A 27,207-nucleotide genomic window follows, 5' to 3' on the forward strand; every position below is an offset into this window, starting at 1 on the left:
CATTGTGTGATTTATGGCCCAGGACTGGCCGCGCTGGTGGGTCCTGATGTGGATGGGTCCCTCTCTGCAGCGGGACAGGGTGTTTATGGGCAGCGGCCGGCCCGCAGGTCCAGGTGTTCATCTCCCAGTTGCTTTTTAAACTTCTTACTATCACCGTTCACATTGAATAAAAATGGGAAAAGCTATGCAGTCAGCATTTTGTAACGCGCTGCTCCAAGGCTTTTCTCCTCACAGATGCAGGGCCCTTGGGCGGAGTCCTCAGGGGGCCTGCCCAGCCGGGCCCCACCTCCTGCCCTCAGCTCAGCACGTGGCGCCTGTGACTAGGCCTCTAAGGGGGGAGCCTCTGCTGAGATCAAAACAAGCCCAGGGTCAGATTCTTCGAGGGCGGGGTGGCGTTTAGCGGGTGTCAAATGCTGTGCAGAGGCGAGCTGGAGAACCCACACTTCCTGTCTGTCCGGGGGGGTGGAGGGTGTGGCGCCCCCGTGCCCCTGCGTGTAGGTGTTTGTGGCCGGGTTGTTTGTGAGGGCGGTGGTGTGTCACCCACAGGGCACGGGGCACGCCCTTAACCTGTGTCTGGCTTCGGATGTGAACTTCTGAACTGCAGATTTATTGCCTTAACTTTGGGAGGAGGGGGGAGGAGTCCTTTCAGTGATGTTCTGAGTTTGTACTGTTTTGTGTAACTTCGACCCGTCCTCTCCCTAGTCTCCCGAATATGGTGGCAGCATGCATTAGCCAACAACATCTACCCTCTCAGTGGGAAGGTGCTTCCCCTCAGCATCTGCCCCCTTGCTGGGGAGGTGCTCCCCTCAAAATCTGCCCCCTGGCCGGGGAGGTGTTCCTCTCAGCATCTGCCCCCCTCGGTGCGGAGGTGCACCCCCTGGAGAGGAAGCTCAGCAGCGGAGCAGCGGGGCCTGCCGTGTGATGTGCGGGTCCTCTTCTGGGACAAACCAGAAATGGGGCTGTCGGTCGTCGTTGGTGGGGTTGTCTCAGCCCGGACACGTCCCCACTTGTCAGAAGCCTCTCAGAAGTAGTGACGTGATCTCCGAACGGCCGTGGGGACTTTGTTTCGCGGCTGGGAATGCAGGTTGCGGGCGTTAACCGGGAGCAGCCTGTTAGGGGTACGTCCTTCCTCTGCTCCCTCAGGTGGAGCATTTGCCGAGTGGTCGGGTTTGAAGGGTGGCGAGGGGGGCGTGGGCGGCGTGCGGGGCGAGGGGGCATGGGTGATGTGCGCGACGAGGGGAGCGGGGGAGGGGGACATGCGCGACGAAGGGGCGTGGGCGACGAGGGGGAGTGGGTGGCCTGCGCCTCGCACTCTCACCTTGGCAGATGGCAGCGCCTGCCTCAGGGCGCCGGCGGGGAGCCCGGAGCCTGACCCGGCTCCGCGCAAGGGAGCTGCAGGATGCGGCCCGCCAGGGTCACTGCTGGCAGCGTGGACGTGTGTTTGCCGCACCTGCAGAGCCGGCGGCACCGAGCCCCCCCGCCCCCCCCCCCCAGGCTGGGTGGATGGGGTGGTGTGCGTCCTGGAGCCTGCTGTGTGCACGCTTGTCATGGGAGGGGCGCTCTGGGCCAGAAGCTCCCAGGGCTTTGGGAAGGGCCCGTTGACCCCTTGGGAAGCGCGGTGCTCAGGAGGTATTCCTGGAGTTATGTGCGTGGCCGGAGCCCGTCAGCGCCTCTGCAGATACGGGGTCAGTGCCCTGGACACCGGATGTTGTCCAGGGTCACGCAGGTGTGATGCTGCTCTGGACCCATCATCCATCACTTCCCCTTCCTGAGACCATTTGTCCTGCAGGTGAGGGAAGGGCCAGAAAGGGCAGCGCCTGGGGCACATCAGGGGCACGTCAGGTCTCCCGTGTCAGTGTCGTGGGTGAGCCAGAGGACCCGGGAGGCTGGCCTCAACGCCGCTGGGCAAGCAGGGCCCTGTGCAGGTGTCTCCGCAGCTGCAGGAGAACCCAGGAGGCCACTGGGGGCGCTGCTGAGCAGTCCTGCCTATGCTTTCCTCCAGTCCATCCATCCATCCGTCTGTCAGTCTGGGGCCCTGGATTCTTCTAGCACAAGGCAGCCTTCAGAGGGCCCTCCCCAAGTTGCAGAGTCTAGAAGTTTCAGTCAGAAGGGACCTTGGAGATTATCCAGCTCAGCCACTTTTCTAATTAAAAAGAGCGTTAATTTTAACATTGTGTGTACTCCTAGAAATATGTCAGTGTGTCACACCTGCTACTGTTGCATGTTTCTTAGGAACAACCTCCTCTCTTCTTCGCAGTCCCCTCTCCTCTTCCCTCTCCTGACCCCTGACCCCTGATGGTAACCTGGTTGGGTCCTCCAGCTGGGCTGACATTGGCAGAGATGTAGATGCAGGCAGAAACACAGCACTGGTCTTGCTCTCAAAATTCCAGCCACCTCTGCTCCCCTGTCCTTCAGAAGCATCCATGGGCATTAACTTCCTGCCTGGGGCACAGGACTGATTTCCCCTGGCATGGTGTCCAGGCCACACACACACAGACACACATGCACATGTACTGAGGCGATGGGGCAGGTGTCTGACGCAGGCATCTGTTGTATGAAGGGACGCAGATAAAAGCAAGCAAACATGTTGGGGAGGCTGCTTTCTCTGGCACCTGTTCCTTGTGCCTTTTGACTTCTTTCTTCTGAAACAGCGGTCTGCTGTCCTTAAAGCTGGGATTGCAATGTGCCTGTTGGGTTGGACCCTTTAACTCGGGGGTAGCCGTGCCTCATCTGGAGCCCTGGGATCTGAGTAGGGTGGGGGCAGCGCTGTGGATGCTGCATGCGGTCAGACACAGCTTCACGTTTATGAGCAGAGACTCTGGGGAGCTCTCCCCTACGCGTGGCCAGCCCCTCGTGACCCTGTGTCCTTATGCCTTTCAGGGCAAGGTCCACCTGGAGCTGAGGCTGAGTGAGGTCATCACCGACACGGGCGTCGTCTGCCACAAGCTGGCCACGCGGTAAGACATGGACACCTGGTCTTCGTGAAGTAGTAACTCTGACCCAGGACGGGTCCTTGTTTTTCAAACAAATGAGTCAGAAATCCCAAAGTCGGTGATTCCCCACAGTGACAGTGTTTTTAGAGGTTCTGGCACATTGTTCTTGAAATCCTCAGTAAAGCAAATGCTAGAGGTAATGAATTTGGCTTTTGTGAATAGCCATACTTACTCAGGGGGACATTTAGGCAAAGCGGGTGCTGTCTCACCCAGGGCAATACAGGTGAGGAAACAGTGCAGAGGTGTGTCTGAGGCCTGTCGGCAGAGCTAGGGCCTGAACTCAGATCTTGCACTCCGAATCCAGGGCTCCATCTACCCTGCAACGCTTGGTGAGTGTGAATGTCTGTGCACGTGTCTAAGCAGGTGAGGCTCTTGACATTTAGGGTCACGGATCCCATAGAGGAGGGGGCCGAGGACTCTTGGGAGATGCCCGGACACACGCACAAGCTCACATTGTGTGCAGGGTCCTTGCCCTGTTACCCCAGTGAGACCTTGGGGCACACACACCCTGGCCAAGACCCTGTTCTCTCACTGCTTGCCCCATGGGCCCCACATTTGTTTTTACCGACGACACCTGCAGTAGTTGGGGGTCCCGTGGGAGGGCGTCAGAGTGCCATCTGGCCCATCTGTCTGTGGCTGGCATGTTTGGAGCCTCTGGTATGTCCTGAGTGAAGGGCGGTGGGAAAGGAGTCTCGGAAGAGGAAGTGAAGAGTGAAGGTTCACAGAAACCAGGAGAGAGACCAGACGTTTCCGCGTGCTTCATCTTAGGAGAAGACAGTTTCCTGAATTCATCTCTTAACCATCTCTGGCAGAAAGGGCTTCAGTGAGAATGGGCGAGTTCCACTTTAGGATTGTGCTCCCTGTGTCCCTGCATAGGGCCCGGGGTGGGGGCTCGAGGAGGATCCTACATCGTCTGCCACCCTGGGGAGCCCTGGCCTGCTTCCCACAGCATTGTTGGAACCTGTCATCTGGTCACTTCTGGCTGCAGGGGGACACGCATGGGAATGTGTGTAGGACGTGCACAGGACTTGGTATGGGACATGGGGAGGACACCGTGAGCTTTGTCCTTCGCTGCTTCTGTGCTCCTGTTCTTGAAGTAGTTGCTGTGCTCTCAGACCCTGTAGCAGGGAGAGAGAGTTGCCTGTTTCCTTGTTTATTTGTAGGCTTATCTCACCGTGTTCCAAAACAACTTAAGGCTGTTCAGAAAGAGCCTTACGTAGGATAAGAAGTGCGCTTTAGAGGTTGGGAGACAGAATGGACCAGGCTGGGCAGAGCACTGAGTCAGGAGGGTGAACATAGGAGACATGGGCCAGGATTCCTGTTCTGACAGCCATCCCGTCCAGCCTCATGTCCAGGTGAGGGAGGGTGGAAGTAAGCTGTTTCTCTGGGGAGGGCACAGAGCCGTGGTCCTGTCCAGGGAGAGGTGGGGGGAGTGGGCCTGATCAGAGGACAGGTGTGGTGCCCAGAGCAGGAGACGGAGCGATACTTCACAACTACCCACCCTGCCATCCCCACCGGTCCCCACCCACCCCCAGAGTTCCTGCCATCCATGTTGTCCCTGCCAACCAACCGCGGGAGCTCCCCAGACACTGCCTTCTGGAAGTCTCCTTGGTTAGAGCACCAGGGGTTTGCCTGGTTCCTGCATCTTTGTGGTGGGATCCTGCCTGCTTCTTCCTAGCGTACACTAGTACGCACACTAGCATACACGCTAGCACACGTGAGTACACACTGATAGATGTACTAGTGTATACTCTACATACACTAGCGCAGCAGCACATCTACTACACATACAGGTACATGCCAGCCTATACGACTTCCCACACCGGCACACATGCTAGCACACGCTGACATTGCTAGCACACACGAACACACACTAGTACATATGTTAGGATACACTGGCGCATGCTAGCATGCTCATTAGCGCACACTAGCACGTACACTGGTACACCTGCTAGTACACATGAGCACACACACTCGTCTACATGCTGGCGTATATACACCCTATACGTATATGCACAAAGCAGCACACCCATCGGCACATACTGCCACACGCTAGTACACTTTGTTCAGAGTTCCAGGGCACAAGGGTCCCCCATAGGGGTGCAATGAGGGAGAAAGAGGCTGGGGGTGCCACAGAGTCCCACAGGGGCACATATCCTCCAATCACATGAGTCAAAGGTGTCTGAGGGACCAGTGACTTTTCTTTCTTCACTTTGCCTTGCACTGTAGATTTTTCTTTCACTAAGAAATATCCTTTACATACCATAAAATTCAGCATTGTAAAATGCACACTCGGTTGTGCAACCGTCACCACTAACCACTGTCTAGTTCCAGCACATTTCATCACCACAAGAAAGAAATCCCATCCCCAGGAGCAGCTGTAACCCATACTCTCCAGCCCTTGGCAACCACTGACCTGCTTCCTGCCTATGGATTTGCTTATCCTGGATGTCTCACATAAACGGAGTCACATAACGTGTGGTTCTCTGGGACTGTCTTCTCTCACTGAGCACGATGTCGGCAAGTTTCACTCATGCAGTAGCAGGCATCAGGGCTTCAATTATGTTAGGGCCGAGTAATGTTCATCGTGTGCGTACACCGCATTTTCTTATCATCGTCCATTCGTAGACATTTGGGTTGTTCCCACTTTGAGGCGATTGTGAATACTGCTGGGAACATTCTTGTATAAGCGTTTGTACAGACTTGTTCTCATTTATCTTGGGTACGTAACCTAGGAGTAGAATCAGTGCATTATATCTTAACTCTGCTTAACTCTTTGAAGAAATGCCCGACTGTTTTGTCACAGTGGTCGCCGCATTTACACGGCCAGCTGTGTGCGACTGCTCCGGTCCCCCCGCATGCCTGCCAACCCACGTGATTCTCCATGTTTGTTTTTGCAGGCTCCTGATGGGTGTGAAGCGGCGTTGACTTACGTTTCCCTAAATGACACTGACCATCCTTTCTCGTCCTTGTTGGCCAGCTCTGTTTCTTCTCTGAAGAAATGTCTGTGCAAGTCCTTTGCTGATTTTTTCGTTGGGTTATTAGTGTTTTATTGTTAAGATGTAAGATTTTTTCGTATATTCTGGATGCTAGGCTTTTGTCAAATATATAACTTGAAAACATTTTTTGTCATTCTGCTGTCTGCCTTTACTTTCTTGGTAATGTTCTTTGTGATACAAGACTTTTAAATCTCAATGAACTCTAAGTTATCTGTCGTTTCCTGTGTTTTAGGTCCAGATCTAAGAAATCATTTCCTAATCCAATCTAACATTTGTACGGTTTGGCCTCTCAGCTTCAGGTCCTCACCACGTTTGGAAGTAATTGTTGTATGTGGTGTTAGAAAGGTGCCAGCATTGATTCTTTTGCTTTTGAATATCCAGTTGTCTTGGCATCATTCTTTCCATGTGAATTATCTTGGCATTTTTGTTGAAAACCACTGGGCTATGAATGGATGAATGTATTAGTTCAATAGAATAGTTCAGAACCTATCCCGTTGACCTGCATGCCTGTCCCTATGCTGGTACCACCCAGTCTTGGCAACTTTCGATTTGTGGTACATTTTGAAATCAAGAAGCGTGAGTCTCCATCTTGGTCCTTTTTTTTTTTTTTTTTTTTGGTGACTTGTTATCCTGAGCTCTTTTCATTTCCATGTGATTTTTAGGGTCACCATGTCAATTTCCACAAAAATAGCAGTTGACATTTTGATCGTGATTGTATTGAATCTGTCAGTTTGGGGAATTAGCAATACTAAACCTTCCAACCCCTGAAACACTGCCTTCCCATTTGGTTAGCTCCTCTGTAATGTTTTTTAAAAATGGTTTTGTTTCTCTAAGGTCATTAGAAATGTCTCCTCTTTCATTAATAATTTTAGTAATATGAGTCTTCTCTTTTTCTCAGTCAGCCTAGCTAAAGATTTGTCAAGTTTGTGGATCTTTACAAAGGCCTCGCTTTTGGTTTTACTGATTTTTCTACTTCATTATCTCTGCTATGGTCTTTACTATTTCCTTCTTTCTGCCTTTGTGGGTTTTTTGCTTTTCTTATTTCTTAGGGTAGAAGTTAGGATGATCGATTTGTGATCCTTTTTTCTTTTTTAACGTGGGCATCATGGCCACTAGGTCTCCTCTGACATTGCAGCCATTTTGTATTTTATCACTTTCTCCCTTAGAGCTAAGTGTGTTCTGTGCACCTGGGACTTCCCACAAACAGCCCTGATTTGGGATGGAACAGGAGACAATGGACACTCTATCAAGTGTAAAAGCCTCAGGACCCCAAATCCTGGTGTCCAAAGACAGCAGAATCTCCCCTGGCCATGTAACAGCCTGCAAACTCTGACTTTCTCTGCTATCACCTCCTGTGTAAGATTGGAATAATGGCATCTATGCCGGCATATGTGCAGGAGCACACGCGGTTATTTGTGTGCGTTCTCCCCTTGTGCCCTGGCATCTCAAAGGTTGGCAAGGGCTTGGGCCAACCTCACAGTGTGTTCTGGGCTCTGGAGAAAGTAAGAGCTGGGACGATGGGCCGTTGAAGTCATTTGGGCAGAAGCAGATTCATTCCAATACGCTTCTCTCTTTGCCTGAGAATCACCCCAGGCCCTCCCTCCTGGCTGGCAGCACCATCACCGTGATTTATCCCCACTTTCCTCTCTAGAACGTGATGGGGATGCATTCTCAGCCTTCCTGACACATGTCATTCCCTTACTGCAGGGGTGTTACTTTCCTAGGGCTGCTGAGGCCAAACACCACAATCTTAAGTGGCTTAACTCAACAGAACTTTATTCTATCCCAGTTCTGGAAGCCAGATCTGCAATCTGGACACTCCAGGGGACGGTCCCTTCCCCCGACCCCTTCCGCAGCTTCTCGGGCTGCAGGCAGTCCCTTCCCTCTCTCCTCCCCCTTCACGTGACCCTCTCCACTGTGTCTGTGAAGCTTCCCTCCTGTAGGGACACTAGTGATCGAGTTTAGGGCCCACCCTGAATCCAGGATAATCTCATCATCTCAAGATCCTTAGCTGGATTAAATCTGCAAAGACCTTTTTCCAAATAAGGTCACATCTCTTTTGGGGCCACCACCCAGCACACCACACAGCCAGTAATTCCTACTGGGGCCGGCAGTCCACCCACCCAGAGGCTGCAGGACCAGCACTGTGAGGTCCTTCCCCACTCCCGTCACCTCTCACCTGGCCTAGGTCGTCTTTCATGGGGTGCCTGGGGGTGTTCTGGCCAGGTTGAGTTCTCTCTCCCTGCTTCCAGCGTATCCCTCTTTGCTGCTGGCACACCCTTCCCCGTCGGGAGCACCCCTCCCCACCAGCCGGGAGCACTGTTCTCCACTGGGAGAACCTTCCCTGCGAGCCGGGAGCACCCTTCCCTGGAGCCGGGAGCACTCTTCCCCACCAGCTAGGAGCACCCTTCCCCGCCAGCCAAGAGCACTCTTCCCCACTGGGAGAACCCTTCCCCGCAATCTGGGAGCACCCTTCCCCACCAGCTGGGAGCACCCTTCCCCGCCAGCCGAGAGCACCCTTCCCCACTGGGAGAACCCTTCCCCGCAATCTGGGAGCACCCTTCCCCACCAGCTGGGAGCACCCTTCCCTGCTAGCCGAGAGCACCCTTCCCCACTGGGAGAACCCTTCCCCGCAATCTGGGAGCACCCTTCCCCACCAGCTGGGAGCACCCTTCCCTGCTAGCTGAGAGCACCCTTCCCCACTGGGAGAACGCTTCCCCGCCAGCCGAGAGCACCCTTCCCGCAAGCTGGGAGCACCCCTCCCCACTGGGAGCACCCTTCCCTGCCAACCAGGAGCACCCTTCTCTGCTGGGAGCACCTCCCTGCCAGGCTGAAGAGCAAGGTGAGGCTGTCTCCCCTCCAAAACCACAGTTTGTCCCGTGAGTGCTTGCAGTTCTTTCCTGAGGGTGTCCATTACCCGTGTACACCCTGGAGGCTTCGGGAGGCTGGAGGCTCATGGCCCTCACCTATCCTGCGTCCTGCTGGTAGTGGCTGTTATCTGTGGGCTTTCCTATCGCCTCTCCCTGACCTGCCTGGGTGGTGCCGTCAGTACCCAGGCTTCGTGTGGTCATGTGGACGGAACACCTGCTGGACTTGCTCACGGAAACCTCCCTGTTCCTTCCACACATGGCTTTTCCTGATTGTAACCCCTCTTTTTTGTCCTGTTCACTTGTATGTCCAAGTCTGCTGGCCTGGACGCCTGACGAGGCCCACATGGTTTGGTGAGCCACCACCTTCATGTTCTCGTCTGTATGTGGATGCGGCATCTGCCAATCCCCATGTCACACAGATGCCTATGCATGATCTCAGGCTTGGACTCTAGGGCCTCATCTCATGCTTTATTTTCATCCCCAACAAAGATTAATGTACCTTTTTATCACTCACTCAAAAATATTTCATGAACCCCTGCTGCAGGCTGAGGGCTGTTCCCAGCCTCCCGGGGTCTGCATTCTGGCTGCATGTCAACACGTGAGGGCATTGGCATGTCACTGCACTGGAGACAAGTGTTGGAAAAGCTGGCAGATGTGAGCCAGCCTGTTGAGCATGGAGGCAGGGTTCTGAAGCCATTTGTGCAGTGAATTAAGTAGTCGATGTGTGTGATCTGCAAGTATCCGTGAGACCGCTGAGGTCTACGCCAGGGCCAGTGGACATGATGTTGTGCATCGGGGGCGATTGCTCGTGGACATTTCTGTGGACCATGCACCGCTTCCTTTAGAACAGTGGTGCGTGTGGGCAATGTGCAGCGGCCACGTGTGCCAGAAGATGAGCGGGAGAGAAGACACGTGTGCACTAGCACTCGGCTCTGCTGGCGCTGCACGAGACCTCTGCTCGCCCCTTTCCACAGTCCTCCCTCTCTTGTCCCTGCAGAGCATCTTTCTCTTGCTGTCCCGTGGTCACCTGCTTTGTCTGAAAGCAAGGGTTCCGCACTTTCCTGCCTTCACGCTCCAGCGCCTCCCAAGCTGACGAGAGTCCTGTTGGCAGCAGCGCGTGCTGACCGGCCAGGGCCCTGCTCATGTGGCCAGACTGCAGGGCTGATGGCCAGGGGAGCGGGCACAGGCCGCAGGCAGCCCCACCCCCAGGTGCGCCCCGGTGGGGAATTCCAATAGCACCTCAAATCTAGCAGAGATCTTGCTTTCTGTTATTAGGAAATTACAAAAAGAAAAAAGTAGCCAACAGGCTATTGATATGTGGCTCTTTCTGGAGGCAGGAAGCCTTTCAAGCTGAAGTGTGAGGGCAGAGGGCTGAGCAGATGGCAGGCTGGTGACCCGGTGACACCTTGTCACTGCACGGCCAGCGTGTCTCCAGCTCTCTCGTGCCTGCACACTGCCCAGTTCAGCATTTCCTCCTTGTGGGGCAGGCAGCAGAGGCCCCAGCATGTGTCCACATGGAGGGAAGGGAGAAATTGAAATGAGTTTGAAGCTGCAGGCTGTCACTCCAGCTAAGAGGCATAACCATGCGTTAATGGTCAGTTTGAAGGTAAAATCCTATAAATGTTAAAATACACACAAAATATTGTACTTGGGGTGTGTTAGATTCCGGCTCAGTTGACTGTTTGGGTCACTGTATGTTTCACAGTGCCTTTCCAGGACCTGGTAAATATTTCATCCCTTTCCGTTATTTATCTAGAACTTTCCGAAGCATTTGTTGAAGTTGTTTCAAAGAGAATGGGCCTGGAGACACAGACTGTGTGTGAAGTAAAATGAACCTCGGCTTCGTGTGCCTCGGGTGGTCTGCAAGAGCCCCCTGCCAGCTTGTGTGCGGGGCTGTAGCCGCAGGAAGCTGTCTGCAGGAGAGCGCAGGAAGGCTGGCGTCCTTATTGTGGTTCCCACTTGTGGCATGCCGGATGGGAGGGTGTTGATTCTTTCCTCCGAGGTGTCTTTGTGTGACTGCAGTCAGCATCCAACCCTCGTTTTGAGTTAGAGAATAGAGTGTTTCTCAGACTGGTCTCTTGGAGAAGGAAAGACAGCAATGTTCACTGCTCTAGGGTGGCCGCTGCCCACATCTGGTGGTGCTTCCCTAGGATGTAGATGTGAGAAAACTTGCTTTCAGTTTGATGCTTAGCGATGCCATCTAGTCCATGGCCATGAAAACCCATTATCTCTGAGGCTGCAAACTGCGGGCATACTTGCCATGTAAACCTTCTTGATAACAAGTGAACGTAATAAAAACGTGTTTGCATTAAATGAGTTGTTTGCTCAGGGAGAGAGCTCGGGCCTCCCCACACACATCCTGAGCAAGCTGCCTCCCCAGCGTCTCACAGTGCTGCTCCCTGGGGGCCTCCTGGCTTCTGACAGGCGATCCTGGACCTTCTTCCCGTGACCCAAGGCCACCTGCTCTCCGAGACCTCCAACCACCCGAGAGGTTGACCCCGACTTGTACTTCTCTGCCCTTGTCTCCAGTTTATTTCTTCCCTTGCATGATCACACGTGACAGTTGCATGTCACGTGTTTATCGTCTTGTATTTGCTGCCGAGCCGGCTGAGCAGACCCAAGCTTCAGATGTGAACCTCTGACTTCCTCACAGCTGCTCGCCCATTCGGGGAGATGGGCCTGAGTGGAGAAGAGCTCAGCAAATATTTGATGTGTGATGAGTCGATGGGCGAATATATGTTTCTGGAATGATCAGTCAGTGAAGGGAGGAGGGAAACCAGAGACCAAGTCAGTAATCTGAGAGGGAACCCTGGAATGGTCCATAAAGTAGGTAAAAGAGAGAGCTGAAAGACCAGGTACAGCTGATCGGAGTAACAGGGCAGTCTGTGAGGCTCAGCCCACCCAACGGGCTCCATGAGAAATGCGGTGGGAAGTGGGAAGAAAGAAGAACTGTGTACAAAAGTGCCCTGGCCAGGAGAGGCATGGCACACGCTCTGGGCGCACAAGTACTATGAAGGAGAAACGAAGGAAATGAAACTTCTCACCCAGAAAGAAATACTCTATTAAGTGTTAGAGGCTAAAGCATTCCTGAGAGGGGCAGCTCAGATTGCTCAACGTAGGAAGGAATGAGAAGCAGGTTGGTTTCCGGCTTTCCGGCACCAAAGAGAAACGAGCCCTGAGATGTCGCAGGGGAGACGGTGAAAGTGATGCCCCTCCATGGGAGCAGGACTCCTGCTGCGAACTGGACCCTCCCCCACCACAGTCAACTAAAGAGCCAGATGCCGTAAGGGTGGAACATTCTGGATGGCGGGCAGTCGGCAGTTCAGCTCTCTGACCCCAAGTAAGGGAAGCAGACAGGGAGGCCACAGTGGTCCTGGTTTTGTCCTGGAGCCGTGTGGGTGGCGAGGGGCAGGGGGAGTCCCAAGTGGAGCCTGGAGGCAGGTGGGGAGACAGACTGCAGCTGGGGGCCTGAGCCGCTATGGGTGTTTCTGGAGAGGAGGGGCCCCACAGCGCTCAACAGGCCTGTGTGAACCCATAGGGCGAGCGCCACGGGGTCGGGCAGAGCGTGGGGTCTGTGGATCCAAGGGGCTCTTGCGGCCCTGGGAAGCACTGATTCTCCGCCAGTGGAGATCCTTGTTCCCACTCGGCACTCCGCACAGAGCCTGCTGGTGGGGCCAGCCTGTCCTGGTGCCTATCCCGACAAAGCCTCAAACAAGAATGGCCATAATCAGTGTGCAGCAGGAGATCGCTAACTGCCAAGCAGCAGGAGGCCCAGCAGCCTTGTTCTCCGGAACGCGGCGCATCTGGACTCCAGCAGCCTGAGAGCCTAACATCCAGCACGTGCTCCAGCCTGCATGCCAGGAGCAGGACGGCATGCCCCACAGCCCGGAGAAGGGACAGTCCAGGGAAGCACACCCAGGGTGATAGGACAGAATTCATGGAAAAGGTGCTCAGAACTAGTGTGGCTGGCCGTGTTCCAGAATGCAAAGAGAACCAGGAACCAGGGCCTGCAGGTGGGATCAGGTGTGAGGAGACCCTGACACCGTGGCAGCTTCTGCTGCCGAGAAGCCCATGTGGCACGGAGGTCCCCCACCTACAACGAGGACACGCAGTAGTGTCTACTGTGTCGGGTTGCTGGGGAGGCGAGCTCATGAGTCGCGGAAAGCTCTGGAAGGTGTCACTCATGGGAGTCACCAGGAGGGTGTCCTGAATGCGGCACCACTGTCCCCTGCCCCCAGATGTTTCTGGATTGATAATCGGTGCACCCACCACCCACTACTCTTCGCTAGACGGGAGCTCCGGGCATCGGGACCACCACCCAGAACTCAGGACGCTCGGCCCTGGGCTGTTGAGGCTGCTGTCCTCTCGGACCTCAGGGTAGCCCTGAGAAGCTGCCTGCAGGCCCCCGGCTCCCGCCCCTGACATTCCCACTCTCTCTGCAGCATCCTCGAGTGCCAAGGCCTTCCCATCGTGAACGGGCAGTGTGACCCCTACGCCACCGTGGCCCTGGCAGGACCGTGCAGGCAAGTACCATGTCTAGGCCTCTCTGGCGAGCTGTACTCTGGTGCGATGATGCTGAGGCCTCCTTGTTCTGGGAAGTGCAGGATGGGCCCTGTGGTGGAATATATTGTTCTGGCTTACTTTTCTTTCTTTTGTTGCCTTAAAACTGCTTTGTGAAGAAAGCCCTTAGCTTCTTCACACTGGGTATTCTTGGCTCAGTAAGGGTTCCTCGTCTGCAGGCTGTGGCCGGATGGGAGTCCTGCTTGGGAGGCAGAGGCATGGGCTGCCAACATGCCATAAGGGTGGAGGTGCTGACATGGGAAGGTTGGGGAGGGGTGAGATCAGGAGGGAGAGGGAGAGGGGAGGTGTGTGGAGTTTGGGGACTGAGGAGGGAGGGGTCCGGCCAAGGTGCTTAGGGGGTGTTGGGAGGGTAACCAGGCAGAAATATTTACAAGACAAGAGAGGCAGTAAGTTATGGGCGAGAGATTTGGCATCAGCAGCATCGGTTTTAACCTTCACCCTTCCTCCCTGGTTCAGATCAGAGGCAAAGAAGACGAAGGTGAAAAAGAAGACCAACAACCCGCAGTTTGATGAAGTGTTTTATTTTGAGGTTGGTGTTTCAGTGCCACAGATGTCACACTGAGACCCTGTGGGAGGAGGTGGATCTGACAGGCCTCAAGCAGGGTCACCTTCCTTCCATAGGTCCCACAGTGACCTCGCGGCACACGACCCCTCCCTCCTGCCTGTGCTGTGTTCGGAGGAACTTTCCTCCCCTCCCCAGTTCTGATCTGAATGCTGACAAACTGATACTTTCCAAGTGATCAGGATTTGGTGGTTTTCTATTATTTGGTTGGTTTGGTTTGGTTTTTTTTTTGCCTGCTTCACTAGTCTTTCCTGAGCTGTGGAGGGACACTTGTTGACCAGAAATAGTGAGGGGATTTGAAGCAAAAGAGGAAATGTATTTGCTTTTTTTTTAATGTTTATTCATTTTTGAGAAAGAGAGACAGAGCATGAGTGGGAGAGGGGCAGAGAGAGAGGGGACACAGAATCCGAAGCAGCTCCAGGCTCCCAGCTGTTGTCACAGAGCCCGGCATGGGACTCAAACTCACGGACTGTGAGATTGTGACCTGAGCCAAAGTCCGAGGCTTAACCGACCGGGCCTCCCAGGTGCCCCAAGGAAACGTATGTGAACAAAGAGACCCCTTGGCTGCCTCAGAACTGTAAACCAGTGAAATTAGTGTGATGGAAGCCGTGAGGGCTGAGGACCGGGAACAGAGCAGGGAGCAAACGCAGATGCTTCAGTTTAAACGTGACCCGTAGGAAATACATTGAGGCTGATGTGCTCCCATCTGTAAAGGTCTCTTGCACATTTCCTACACACCAGGTCCTGGGCAGCCAACGTGGCATGAGGCCTCCACTCCTGTCTTCGTGAGCTTGCTTCCATGCAGAGAGCACACAAGTGGGTTCCTGCACTTGCTCAGTGCTGCTAAGTCAGTGGCTTTGGGGACCAGGAAGCAAACAACTGGTGAAATAGAGCAAGTCTTCGCAGAGCAGGGACCCTTGAGTAGAGTCTGGAAGGTGCATCATGAGGCTGAAGGAAAGTGTATTGAGATGTAGAGTGGGGCTGGTGCAAGAAGGGGGAGTTTGGTAAATGACGCTGGACAGATGGGTTAGAGCCAAGCAGCTCATGGGCAGAGAACCTGGACCTTTTCTGACCGGTGTCCAGAAAGCCCATGGGTTTCTGAAACGGAGGAGCCAGGCTTCTTGGGGCAGCTGTAAGAAGGGGTATGGGGGTCAGAGTGCTGAAGGCAAAGCACCATTTTCTGTCCCAGAAGGACATTCTTGTTTCATAGCCGCGTGAAGAAAATGGTTTTTAAGAGACTCAAGATCAGGCAGGAAGCTGATGTTGTCAACCTGATTTCAAGGGGGATCCATGCCAGGGCTCCAGAGACAGGGAGGGATCTGGAACAGAGAATAAGGAACAGTTTTTAATATGAAAGCATTAAAAGCAGCCAGAGCCTTCGATATCTAGGCTGCCTAGAATAGTTAAATCAGCACTTTCCAAACTTGTTTTAATATAACACACGGTAAAGCCATAGGCTTTTGCTGCAGCCTGCATCACCCAGAGAGCTACGTCCACTTCTGTGGGCTTGTTTTCTATTTCATATACCCATATTTCACTCATTAATGTGGGCCTCATTTCCCTAGAGTAATTCAGTAAGACCCAGGTACAGGTGAGCACAGGGATAGGCCTACATCCTACAGGAACCCAGGGCAGGCCTAGATGTAGGCTCTCAGGCTGCACCTGCCTCTCCCATGGCCTCAGACCACAGGACCTTGGAGCATGCTTCTGGCTGGACTTTATGGTCTTAGACTCAAAGGGCCAAGCCCTGCTCAAAAAGTACACCCCGTGGCTGGTTCTCTGTGCATGCCTTCTGCTTCAGCTTGCAAACAGCCCCACAGTTCTGACTCACCCTGAGGCTGAGCTCCTGGCAGAAGGAGCAGGGTGTCCCAGTGGTGGGCTTTGGGCTGGCACACAACCTCCTACAGGAGTTTCAACAGGAAGTAGCCTCCAGACCAGTTTGTCCCAGGATAATGGCTAGACTTACATAAAAACCCTTAAATGTTTCATTGAAATTATTTAAAATTCTATCAAAGCCACATTCATTCACTCAGTGGATACATTAGGTGCCACTCAGGAACCTCATGGCCACCATACTGGAAGCCAGACAGCAAATGATAGACCTTATCAGCACTGTGAACCATATCAGGCAGTCGAGACTCTGAGGGGCTTCCTGGAAGAAGGGGCATTTCACAGTCACCTTCAGGCTTCCCAGTGAGGAAGAGGTCCAACGGTGAGCCAGGCAGGGGGTGCAGGTTTAGAAAGACTCCCCCTATGCTGGGTGAGGGGAACTAGTGGGGGCTCCAGGGGGCCTTCAGAAGGCTCAGCTGAAGGTGGATGTGGCTGAGGCCAGGCTAGGCTGTGGATGGACGGGAGCCCTGCTCAGGAGGCAGAGGCATGGACTGCCAACATGCCATAAGGGTGGAGGTGCTGACATGGGAGGTTGGGGAGGGGTGAGATCAGGAGGGAGAGGGAGAGGGGAGGTGTGTGGAGCTTTGGGGCTGAGGAGGAAGGGGCCCGGCCCAGGTGCTTAGGGGGTGTTGGGAGGATAGCCAGGCGGAGTGTGTGGAGTGCTGGCACAGCCCTGCCTGCTGCGCCCCAGCCGCCTGGAGATGGGGCTCAGGGTGTGCCTGCAGGCTGGGATCCCACCTCAGCTCTGGGTGTGGGGCCCCTGGCCTCTTCCCCTGGGCCTGGGGTGGCCAGCCCGTGGGGGTGCTCAGTGGGCAGTGATGTGGCACACACAGGCTTCCGCCCGTCTGTCCCTCCAGGTGACCAGACCCTGCAGCTACAGCCGGAAATCCCACTTTGACTTTGAGGAGGAAGACGTAGACAAACTTGAAATCCGGTGAGCGAGAATTGGGGTTTTGAGGCTCCTGCTTGGGGGTTGCAGTCTGAACTCACCTCTTCTGTTTGGTTTTCGTTTTGTTTCTACAAATAAGGGAAAGGAGAGAGAGGAATTTTCAATTTTCTGCTAATTTTAACAGTAGGACACTGGGAGTTGCTTGAAGTAAGAGGTGTAAACTTCCCAGCTGTTGGGTGGTGGCTGAGAGGACATTTACTTAACCCAAGGGACAAATGTGGTTTTGGAGTTCCGCTGCAGTATTTTTTCAGAGGCGAGGTCAAGCTGCTTAGTGTGTGTGAGGCTCCGTCCACCCGGTGGCCTCACCCAGCCTAGCACGAGGTCCTGTTGCTTTCGGGGTGCTCACGGTCAAGCCCATGGTGTGCACAGACTGCACGAGAGGTCCCCTGGCATCCATTCTAGGGGCTACTCCGAGGCTTCATGCCCACTGGCTGCAGCCCCTGGGAGCCCAGCCTCTCTACGGCCTCCCTCCCAGCACCTTGTGAGACCATCACCTGGCGTCCTTTCCCATCATCCATGTTTAGGTCTGACCTGCTCACCAGAACCTGAGGAATTCTTCAGATCTGACATGGTTTGCAATCTGCCTTCCTGTAGGGTCAGGGCTTCCTGAGGGGCATGAGATGTGACTGGACATACCACAGACGTTCAACTGGGGGGCACCCTGGTGTCTCCTGAGCCTCCAGTGACAATTCAGGCCTCTGAACCATAACCAGGCCATGGGGGCAGAGGGTGGGGATTGGGCCGGTGGGGGCTGTCAGGTGTGGGGCATGGACTGAGGCCCCTCCCTCCCCCACATGTGGGACCCCTGGCCTCTTTCTCCATTCCTCTTGTGGCTTCGAGTCCTGAGGGAAGCCAGCCTCCACACACTGGTCTTGGCTTGAGCACAGACTTAGGTTAAGTGTTCCATTTCCAAACACATCTGCAAGTCCCATTGGGGCTCAGAGGTTCCCCCAGCTCCCCCAGACACGGGTCCCCTTTCTTGTTCAGAGAAAGAAGTGTTTATACAAGACTTGGCTTTAAATTCAAGAGTGAAGCCCTCCCTAGCTGTTGTTTGTTTTTAAATTAAATTTTTTTTAATGTTTATTTATTTTTGAGAGAGAGAGAGAATGTGAGTGGGGTAGGAACAGAGAGAGAGGGAGACACAGAATCTGAAGCAGGCTCCGGGCTCCGAGCTGTCAGCATAAAGCCCGACGGGGGGCCGGAACTCACGAACCGTGAGATCATGACCTGAGCTGAAGTCGGACGCTTAACCGACTGAGCCACCCAGGCGCCCCTCTAGCTGTTGTATTGTAAACAGACAAACCCAAAATATTTTTAAATGCTTCTCTTATTAAAAAGAAGAAAAGACTGGCTGGAAACTTTTTGGCCCATTGCTAAGGTGTCGCTTGGCAGATTAAAGGCTCTTTGTTTATGCTAAAAATGCCATGGGACATTGTTCCTCTCCATGTCCCTGACGCATCTGGATTCCTGTGGCACACCCTATACCCCCCAACGATGCCTGCGGCTCCTGCTCAGACCTCAGGGGCAACAGAGGGCTGGTATGGTCTTCCAAAATTTTCCCCGTGACCACCAAGTGTGGTGAGAACTGTAGACTTTCAGCTCATGGAGTAATCTCTGGTTACTGTGGGGGACACACGATGTTTGCTTGTCAGCACCCGGAAGCACCGTCCGTCCATCCCATCCTTCCATCCCACATGTACAGTCACCATGGCCCCAAATCAGAGGGAACAGCAAGAATTCCACCCAAGTGAATGGTCTTCCCATCCTATTGACAAGGCAGGAGGCCCCTTACCCTAACCCCAGGCCCTCGGCTCCTCTCCCTATCCCCCAGTCCCAGGGAACACATGTCTTCATTCCAAAGTTACATCCTGCGTTGACCTCACATCTCAAATGTACTCAGTCAGTGTGGCTCTTCATGGAGGCTGGCCTGTGGGGCTGAAGGCTCTACCCTGTCCCAGACCCTTCTGGGGAAGATGAGGAACACAGCGGTCGGCCTGCCCTCCCTAGGCCATCCCTGATGGGAGATCTGCGCCTCATTGGCTATTTTTCAGAGTTGACCTCTGGAATGCCAGCAACTTGAAATTTGGAGATGAGTTTCTGGGAGAACTAAGGGTTCCGCTGAACGTGCTGCGACAGTCCAGCTCTTACGAAGCCTGGTAAGGTGGCTGCATGCCTGGCCCCATGCCCTCCTGGTAGGTGGAGGGACAGGGTGGCTGAGGCAGTGTGGAACAGCCAGAATGAGATGACACGGGTCAGCCCCCTCCTAGCCACCTCCTCGGTTTTGAACGTGCTCCCAGCTAGCTCTGGTGAGGTGAGAGGTAGCACACGGGTGCCATGGTGGCTGAGGGCCTTGACCTGGAGAGCCCTGCTGCTCCAGGCTGCCCCGTGGCCCATTGTCACAGGTGTCACCTGCTGAGGAAGGGAACAAGGTGCTGTTTGAGACAGATCTCCCTCAGCTCGGCCTCCTGCCTCACTCATGTGTCCCAGGAGGCAGGCCTCACTACTCTCTGTCTTCCTCTCCTGTTTTCTCTGGGTACTTTGTATTTGGCATAAGGAATGTGCCTTGGTTTTATTTCATGATTATTTCATAAATCACTTTATATCACAGTGAATGTCATTACTGTGAAGCCACAGACACTCTCCTTTAACAGATACACAAGATGGGGACAAGGGGTGTCACAGGCCATATGCCACATACCAGAGCCCTGCACATCTACAAACTCACCGTGTGGGTAGATTTTTGTGTTCTGCCTAATGGTGGCTTACTGTCACCAGGAAACTAGAATTTGTGTCTTTAATTCTGAGGACAGCACCAGCACAGCCTTCAGCTGGCTTCTGGTTCCTGCTAGGAGCACTGAGGAGCTGAACTGTCCCTAGTTCTATAACCAGGAGGGGACATTCACATGACAGCCCCAGTGGACCCCTAGCCAGGTGCCTTGGCCAGACACAAGCTACCATACCCATGTCTGTCTGGCCCTTAGACTCAGAGCAGTGTTCCCGCATGGCCACACTGCGGAAGACCTAAGGGAAGAGCGTCCGGTTAGAACACAGCGAGAAAGTGCCCATGTACTCTGGTGCTTGGCCTGCCTACCTGCCCGGTCAGGCCCCTCGGATGCTCAGGGCCCCACACATTCCTTACAACAGCCGCAGCTTTGTTCCGCGGATTGCTAGCGGGGGAGCATTCATCACAGGACAGTTCTGGTACTGCAGAGTCTCCCCTGACTACTTACACACCTGCTTCCCCCTGCTCATCCCAGTTCCCTCCACCCTTCCCTACTTTCCCACCTTAACTTCTAGGTCTGTGGCTCTGCAGACTCTTCCCCCGTAGTCCACGTGTTGTGGGGGGTGCCCCGGGGCACAGACCCTGCAGGTCTCCATTGGAAAGGCCTCTGGCGGGAGGGGGGGGCCGTGGGGAATGACTGACCTCCCCCCCCCCCACACACACACGGACCCTGCAGGGGGGGGTCTCCCATGACAAACATGCCGATCCACACACCCCTGGCACAGGGAGCAGAGAGGTGTCCTGCAGAATCGCCCTGGAGCTCCCTCCTACCTCAGACCCCGGCACAGCGCATGACGGGCCACCAGCCAGAGCAGAGCCCTGGGCGCAGCCTGGAGGGAACCAGCCCCTTGGTGCTGCCGCCTCACACAGCCCTTTCCCTGTGCTCTGCTCCCAGGTACTTCCTTCAGCCCCGAGACAACGGCAGCAAGAGCCTGAAGCCAGGGGACTTGGGATCTCTGCGGCTGAACGTGGTCTACACTGAAGACCACGTCTTCTCCTCCGACTACTACGGCCCGCTGCGGGACCTGCTGTTGAAGTCTGCGGATGTGGAGGTACCTGTGCGCGCTGCGCCCTGGGCCACCTGCTACCATCTGCACGCCAGCGGACCGCCCTGCCCTGCCCCCCACCCCGGCTCCACCCCCAGCCCCGTGCCCACCCACCCTGGACCCCGGCTCAGCCCCCAGCCCCCATCCCAACGCCGGCTCCACCCCCAGCCTCCTGCCCCTCCCACCCCGACCCTGGCTCCACCCCCAGCCCCTGCCCCTCCACCCCCCCCGCCGGCTCCACCCCCAGCCCCCTGCCTCCCAACACCCTCTCTCCCGATCCTGGCTCCACCCCAGCCTCTGGCCCTCCACCTCCAGCTCCCTGCTCCCGCCCCTGGCTCCACCCCCTGCCTCCCTGCCCCCCCCCCCCCCCCCCCGGCTCTGCCCCCGGACCCCTCCCCCAGCCTGGCTCCGCCCCCAGCCCTGACCCTGGCCTCTCCTGCGGGCCCGTCTCTGGCCCGACTCCACCCCCGGACCCCTCCCTCCAGCCCCCACCCCGCCCCTGGCTCCGCCCCCAGTCCCGCCCCGGCTCTGACCCCGGCTCCACCCCCTGCCCCCACCCCACCTCCCCAGCTCCACCCCCAGACCCCGCCCCCAGCCCGACTCCACCCCTCAGCCTCCGTCGGGATCCCAGCCCACTGACCAGCCCCCAACGGCTGGGGGGCTCCAACTGGGGTCCCATGGTGTCTTTCCTTCCCACAGCCGGTGTCCGCATCCGCAGCTCACATCCTGGGCGAGGTGTGCAAGGAAAAGCAGGAGGCCGCCATCCCGCTGGTGAGGCTCTTCCTGCACTATGGCCGGGTCGTGCCCTTCATCAGCGCCATCGCCAACGCCGAGGTCCGGAGGACCCAGTGAGTGAGGGGCTGCGCGGGGGCAGTCTGGGTGACCTGGGCAGCAGCAGTCTCCCTCAACGCTGGTCAGCGCAGGTTTGGGCCAGCTAAAGTGACCGTTATAGGTTTTCTTCCAGAGACACCCTCACTGTTCCTCAAAAACACACCTTTTCTCTTGGAAATCCCGAGGTATGTGAGCGAGAAGGGGGTAAACAGGGCACCCGTTGTAGTTGCCTTGGGGGTGGGTTCAGCTCCTGTCGGCTGACATTAGGCCCGCAGCAGAAGGCCAGGTCGCTGCTGCCCCAGGACCTGCGCCCACTCCGTGGGGGTGGGTTCTGCCAAGAAGAATGTCTCCCTGGAGCTCCTGGTTTAGAAAGATCTAGAATTGGGGCGCCTGGGTGGCGCAGTCGGTTAAGCGTCCGACTTCAGCCAGGTCACGATCTCGCGGTCTGTGAGTTCGAGCCCCGCGTCAGGCTCTGGGCTGATGGCTCGGAGCCTGGAGCCTGTTTCCGATTCTGTGTCTCCCTCTCTCTCTGCCCCTCCCCCGTTCATGCTCTGTCTCTCTCTGTCCCAAAAATAAATAAAAAACGTTGAAAAAAAAATTAAAAAAAAAAAAAAAAAAAAAAAAAAAGAAAGATCTAGAATGCACCCTAGTTGCAAGAAGGTGTGGAGCACAGCCTGTTAGGGTTACTGTCCTGCTGCACTTCTGTGTGACCCCAGCTTGGTCCTTAGAAGCCTGAACTTATGCAGAACTGAGCCTCACACGGGTGAGGCAGTGGGCAGGTGGATGTTCTGTAGAATGGTGGGGCAGCTCTCTGCACAGGGGTTTGTTACACAGATAGGGCCCAGGGCTCAGGATTCCCAGCTGTGGGACATCGGGGCGGGTCTGTTTTCCTCCAGGGCATCTGTAAGCAGACTCAACAGGGTGAGCTGGTCTCTTCCTCCTTGGACTATGCTCACAGGCTCTGCTTCTGTTGACACCTGTTACCTGAAAGACAGTTGTCTCCACCATTGTTTTACAGGGACCCCAACACCATCTTCCGAGGAAACTCCTTGACCTCCAAGTGTATCGATGAGACAATGAAACTGGCAGGGATGCATTACCTGCACGTGACCCTGAAGCCCACCATAGAGGAGGTGAGCATGGGGGGACGGACCCCTCCCTACCATGGAGGAGGTGAGTCAGGGCCCACAGGCACGGGGGTGACGGACCCCTCCCCACCATAGAGGAAGTGAGTCAGGGGGTGACGGACCCCTCCCCACCACACTGGCGCTTCCCTGTGGACCATAGGCGGATGCAGAGAAGGCAGCACCCGGGGGGGGGGGGGGAACACCTGCGTGAAGACTAAGGTCACCCTCTTCCCAGCATCCCCGCAGGGACCTTCCGTGTGTATTCCAGAACCTCCTTCATTTCCTCAAATTAAGAAAATGCTTACTTGAGGGTAAATGCCATGCTCACTCTAGAATGCACGGAGGGCTGGGGCACCTGGGGGGCTCAGTTGGTTGAGTGCCCAACGTCAGCTCAGGTCATGATCTCTCAGTTCGTGGGTTCGAGCCCCATGTCAGGCTCTGTGCTGACAGCTCGGAGCCTGGAGCCTGCTTCGGATTCTGTGTCTCCTTCTCTCTGCTCCTTGCCCACTCGCACTGTCTCCCTCCCTCCCTCCCTCCTTCTCTTTCTCTCTCTCTCTCTCTCTCTCTTTCTGTCTCTGTCTTTCTCTGTGTCTCTGTCTGTCTCTGTCTCTCTGTGTCTCTGTCTCTCTCTCAAAAACGAATAAACATTAAAAAAATAAAAATTGCTCACTTCAGAAAATCTATCATTCTGGTAAAGACAAAGGGACATACAAGAGAAAAACTGATTCTTTGGAGAGCACCCCTTTCTTTAGGCAGGGGTCCCCCAAATCTGTGAGCCAGTCATGTCTTGCCAGGCACAGCCGGGGGCTCCACACACTTCCTTTCCACGTGGCTCTGAGCTCCTCACCTGACCTCGGACGGGATCCCCAGCAGCATTCCCCAGAAAAGCTTCATAAAATGCAGGCTCTTTGCAACGTGAGGAAGCTTAAACTCGCGTTAAAATCACACAGTTTGATCCATATGCAAGCTTGGCCACACTGAAGTAATCACATTGTTAAACTTTATGAAGCTTGATGCCACGTGAGCTGACCCAGAAGGGTCTTCAAGGAAGTTGTGTCCTCACGGACCGAGGCCGGTGTCTGGCTGCTCTGAACGCCACCCCTCCCACCCTGTGTCTCGGGGGCTGGCTGTGGCTCCTGGTGTCCTTCCTGAGGCTGATGCCCCTGACCTGCACCTGCCTGAGACCCAGGGCTTTGTGTCCCTCACTCCCTGCCCTAACCTCTCTTTCCAGATATGCCAGAGCCACAAATCCTGTGAAATTGACCCTGTGAAACTGAAAGACGGAGAAAACCTTGAGAACAACATGGTAAGGATTTCTGGTTTGTTCAGCACCCTCCGGGGCCCGTCACCCGTATGCAGGATTGGGGCCCGGGGCCACCTGGGGTGCTTAGCATCTCTCTAAGATTTGGGGTGGGGGCCCCACTGGGATGTGCCCTGCAGGATGCCACCGGAGCCTGTGGTGGGGGACTGGTCATCTCACCTGCCGTGCACCGCCACTCTCCGCCGCTTTCTGCTGGCTAGTGGCGCTCCTGGCCTGGCGCAGTAGGCCCCTGCACCTCCCCCTCTCCTGGGATCATGGGAGCCTCCCTACCAGGCTGGCCTCATGGCCTGGCTTCTTCTTGGCCTGGTCTGTCCTCCAGCTGCAACAGACCTGGGTCCCAAACCCGGGCCACCTGCCCCTGTGTCCCTGCAGAGTGGTGTCCTGTTTTTCAAAACAGCAAAACTCTGATTTGGCAGGTTATGCTAAGTCTTTTTCATGCTTTCACAAAAAACACTTTTTGCCGTCAGGGAGGTGCATTCCAGGGAACTGTATCTCTGCGCCCAGTTATGAGGTCGGCGCAGAGGAGGGAGTCAGTGGGGCTTGCCCTGCACCCCAGAGCTCCAGTATCTCCCCACGGGGCTACTGTGGCTGCATAGAGAGGCCCTTCTGCAAATGCCGGTGGGAAGCTCTGTGCCAGTCCCCGGCCTCTGACTCCCTCCCGGGTGTGGCCATAGTGCTCCTCGTGGCCGGCCCGGGACCTGCACAGGCACTGGCAGGGTGTCCCACCCACATCCTGTTGCAGGAGAATCTTCGGCAGTACGTTGACCGCATCTTCAACATCATCACCAAATCGGGAGTGAGCTGCCCGACCGTCATGTGTGACATTTTCTTCTCTCTTCGGGAGGCGGCTGCCAAGCGCTTCCAGGGTGAGTCCTCTGTGCGGGCATACCCACAGCCCCTCACTGGGCGGCTCCTCTTACCTCTCCTGGATGGCACAAGGCCAAGAAGTGACGTTCAGAGTTCACGTAAAGGTGGTTGTAAGCTGTAGCCGCTGAGTCAGCGCCAGAGCCCAATTGCAGCTGCCCCCGGGGAGCCCCGATCCCAGAGAGGAAGGGCAGCTGGCCAGGTTTTGTCCCAGTGGTTTATTTGGGATGGAGCATGAATTTCTCTGATTCTGGGCCTGTCTGGTCAGAAAAGCCACTCTCCTGGCTCTCAGCAGTTCTGACTGTGGCAGGTCGAGGCCCTGCTCAGTGCCCAGTGTCATGCAGGTCAGGCTTGCTGCATTTTCAAGAAAGACCGGAGAAGCCCTTTCTGGAATTGGGGCAAGACAGATCCCAGGGATTGAGCCTCTTTTCAAACTCTGCCAATTCCTCAGGGAGGCACCGGAGCCACCCTGTGCAGACCTGACCACGGGCAAAACAGCGGTGTCCTGCCCTGGTGGGAAGCATCGGGTTCCTAACTCAGCATCAGGATGCAGGCTTAGGCCAGGGCTTGGAAGGCTGAGGGGGCAGTGTGGGGCCTGATGCCCTGACCTGTCCCCACCCATGGCTCTGTGCCATCCTTCCCCAAGGAGTCCATGAGTCAGCCCAGATGCATCCTGCTGCCTCAGGGGACCCCTGAGCCCCCAGAGCAGTCCCCATGGACCTGACAGAAACCCCGTCCCACCTACCCACCGGGGTAGCTTCTTCAGCACTGGAGCCTGGGCCTTGCACCCACTCTGTGGACAGGACCTCCTGCTTTCCAAACATGTCAGAGCACTGCTGCCTGGGAGGGGAGGGGTGGGTACCAGGCCCCCAAGCCTCACTCTGCCCTGGGTAGGGGGGGGTACCAGGCCTCCAAGCCTCACTCTGCCCTGGGGGGTGGTTACCGGTCACCCAAGCCTCACTCTGCCTGGGCGGGGGTGGAGGTGGGGCGGGTTACCAGGCACCCAAGCCTCACTCTGCCCTGGGGGGGGGGGGTACCAGGCCCCCAAGCCTCACTCTAACCTGGGGGGTTGGTTACCGGTCACCCAGGCCTCACTCTGCCTGGCAGGGGGGTACCAGGCACCCAAGCCTCACTCTTTGGCCAGCTGGTGAACCAGCTCCAGTGTGTTACAACCCGGCCACCAAAAGGTCCCGAGCTTTTAGTAATGGTCAGGCGAGAGCAGCAATGGGCAGGGACAGACCCTCAGGAGGGGCAGGGTTGCTGGACAGACCCCTGGGCTCGCCGCTGTCACCCCCAGAAGGCTTGTTGAGCTGGCTGTCTGTATCCTGGCCACAGATGACCTGGATGTGCGGTACACAGCTGTGAGCAGCTTCATTTTCCTGAGGTTTTTCGCTCCTGCTATCCTGTCCCCCAACCTCTTCCAGCTCACGCCTCACCACACGGTAAGTGAGTGCCAGCCCCGTAAACCAGTACACCCGCCCTCCTGAGCCAGCAGGTGTGCTGAGGAAGAGGGAAGGGGCAGCGCATTGTACAACCACGCGCCCTGAACCCCTCTATGCACATGAAGGGTTGGTGGCCTTTCTAAGCTGTGCCTATAGACACAGTTGGATGCTGTGACCAGGATTTCACTCCCACCTTGAGAAAAATGGAGCATTTGTGATCTTGGATACATTCAGGCACATATTCACTCAATCAGCAAACATTGAGCTCCTCAGGGCCACAGGCTCTGAGCGCTCACACTAGTGATGCGCCAGCGGAGAGCGCCCAGTGGTGACTGCGCTTGGCAGGAAGTGCAGGGCGGCGGGGATTCAAGCGGCCCTTTCCATCTATTGGTTTTAGATTAAACCTCCAGACCCTGAGGGGACACCCTGGGTGAGGCCACCTGAAGGGACTCAGAACCACACAGGGATATCCCCTCGTGCGTATCGGGCTGGGTGCTTGTTCGCAGCCACTGTCCTCACCCTGCACTGCGGGGACCCCCGGCTGGTGCCGCGTGGACGTGCTGAGGTCCAGTCCGCGATGGCCTGGGAGCCTGCATCAGGAGCAGGTCCCAACACACGCTGACGAGGGACCTAGGGGGACTTTTCCCAAATCCAGTGTTTGTCTGCTTCCTGTTACTTCCTGGCAGCACGCTGGTGCTGGGGGGCTTTCAGGTGGCGTCATCCATTTGTGGCTGTGTGATTCTGGGTTCAGTCAAGCATTTCTGTAAAACAAATGAAACTCACATTGCCCCTTCCCGCCTGGCAGGACCCGCAGACATCGAGAACGCTGACGCTTATCTCGAAGACCATTCAAACGCTTGGCAGCTTGTCCAAATCAAAATCTGTAAGTCATTTATTTTAACCGTCTCATCTTTTTAACACAAAAGAGAGTGTGTTCAACACAATTATAA

The 27,207-nt window shown here is 55.6% G+C and overlaps 1 protein-coding gene across 3 annotated transcripts in view; it reads left to right on the forward strand.

The window, feature by feature from the left end:
• Positions 1–27,207, forward strand: part of RASA3 (RAS p21 protein activator 3) — a 120,580-nt gene that overhangs the window by 74,012 nt on the left and 19,361 nt on the right. For 2 of the 3 annotated variants that reach the window (XM_078452632.1, XM_078452631.1), the window contains 12 exons: positions 2,881–2,957; positions 13,305–13,385; positions 13,900–13,972; positions 16,753–16,829; positions 18,896–19,000; positions 20,522–20,678; positions 21,372–21,520; positions 22,522–22,636; positions 23,862–23,936; positions 24,694–24,817; positions 26,151–26,257; positions 27,063–27,140. In XM_078452632.1, coding sequence (XP_078308758.1) covers positions 2,881–2,957; positions 13,305–13,385; positions 13,900–13,972; positions 16,753–16,829; positions 18,896–19,000; positions 20,522–20,678; positions 21,372–21,520; positions 22,522–22,636; positions 23,862–23,936; positions 24,694–24,817; positions 26,151–26,257; positions 27,063–27,140 — 1,218 coding nt within the window. The remainder of the gene's footprint in view (positions 1–2,880; positions 2,958–13,304; positions 13,386–13,899; positions 13,973–16,752; positions 16,830–18,895; positions 19,001–20,521; positions 20,679–21,371; positions 21,521–22,521; positions 22,637–23,861; positions 23,937–24,693; positions 24,818–26,150; positions 26,258–27,062; positions 27,141–27,207) is intronic. The other variant, XM_078452633.1, reaches the window with a different exon arrangement.

The sequence above is a fragment of the Panthera onca genome, chromosome A1 (genome assembly GCF_046562875.1).
Source record: "Panthera onca isolate mPanOnc1 chromosome A1, mPanOnc1 haplotype 2, whole genome shotgun sequence".
NCBI lineage: Eukaryota > Metazoa > Chordata > Mammalia > Carnivora > Felidae > Panthera > Panthera onca.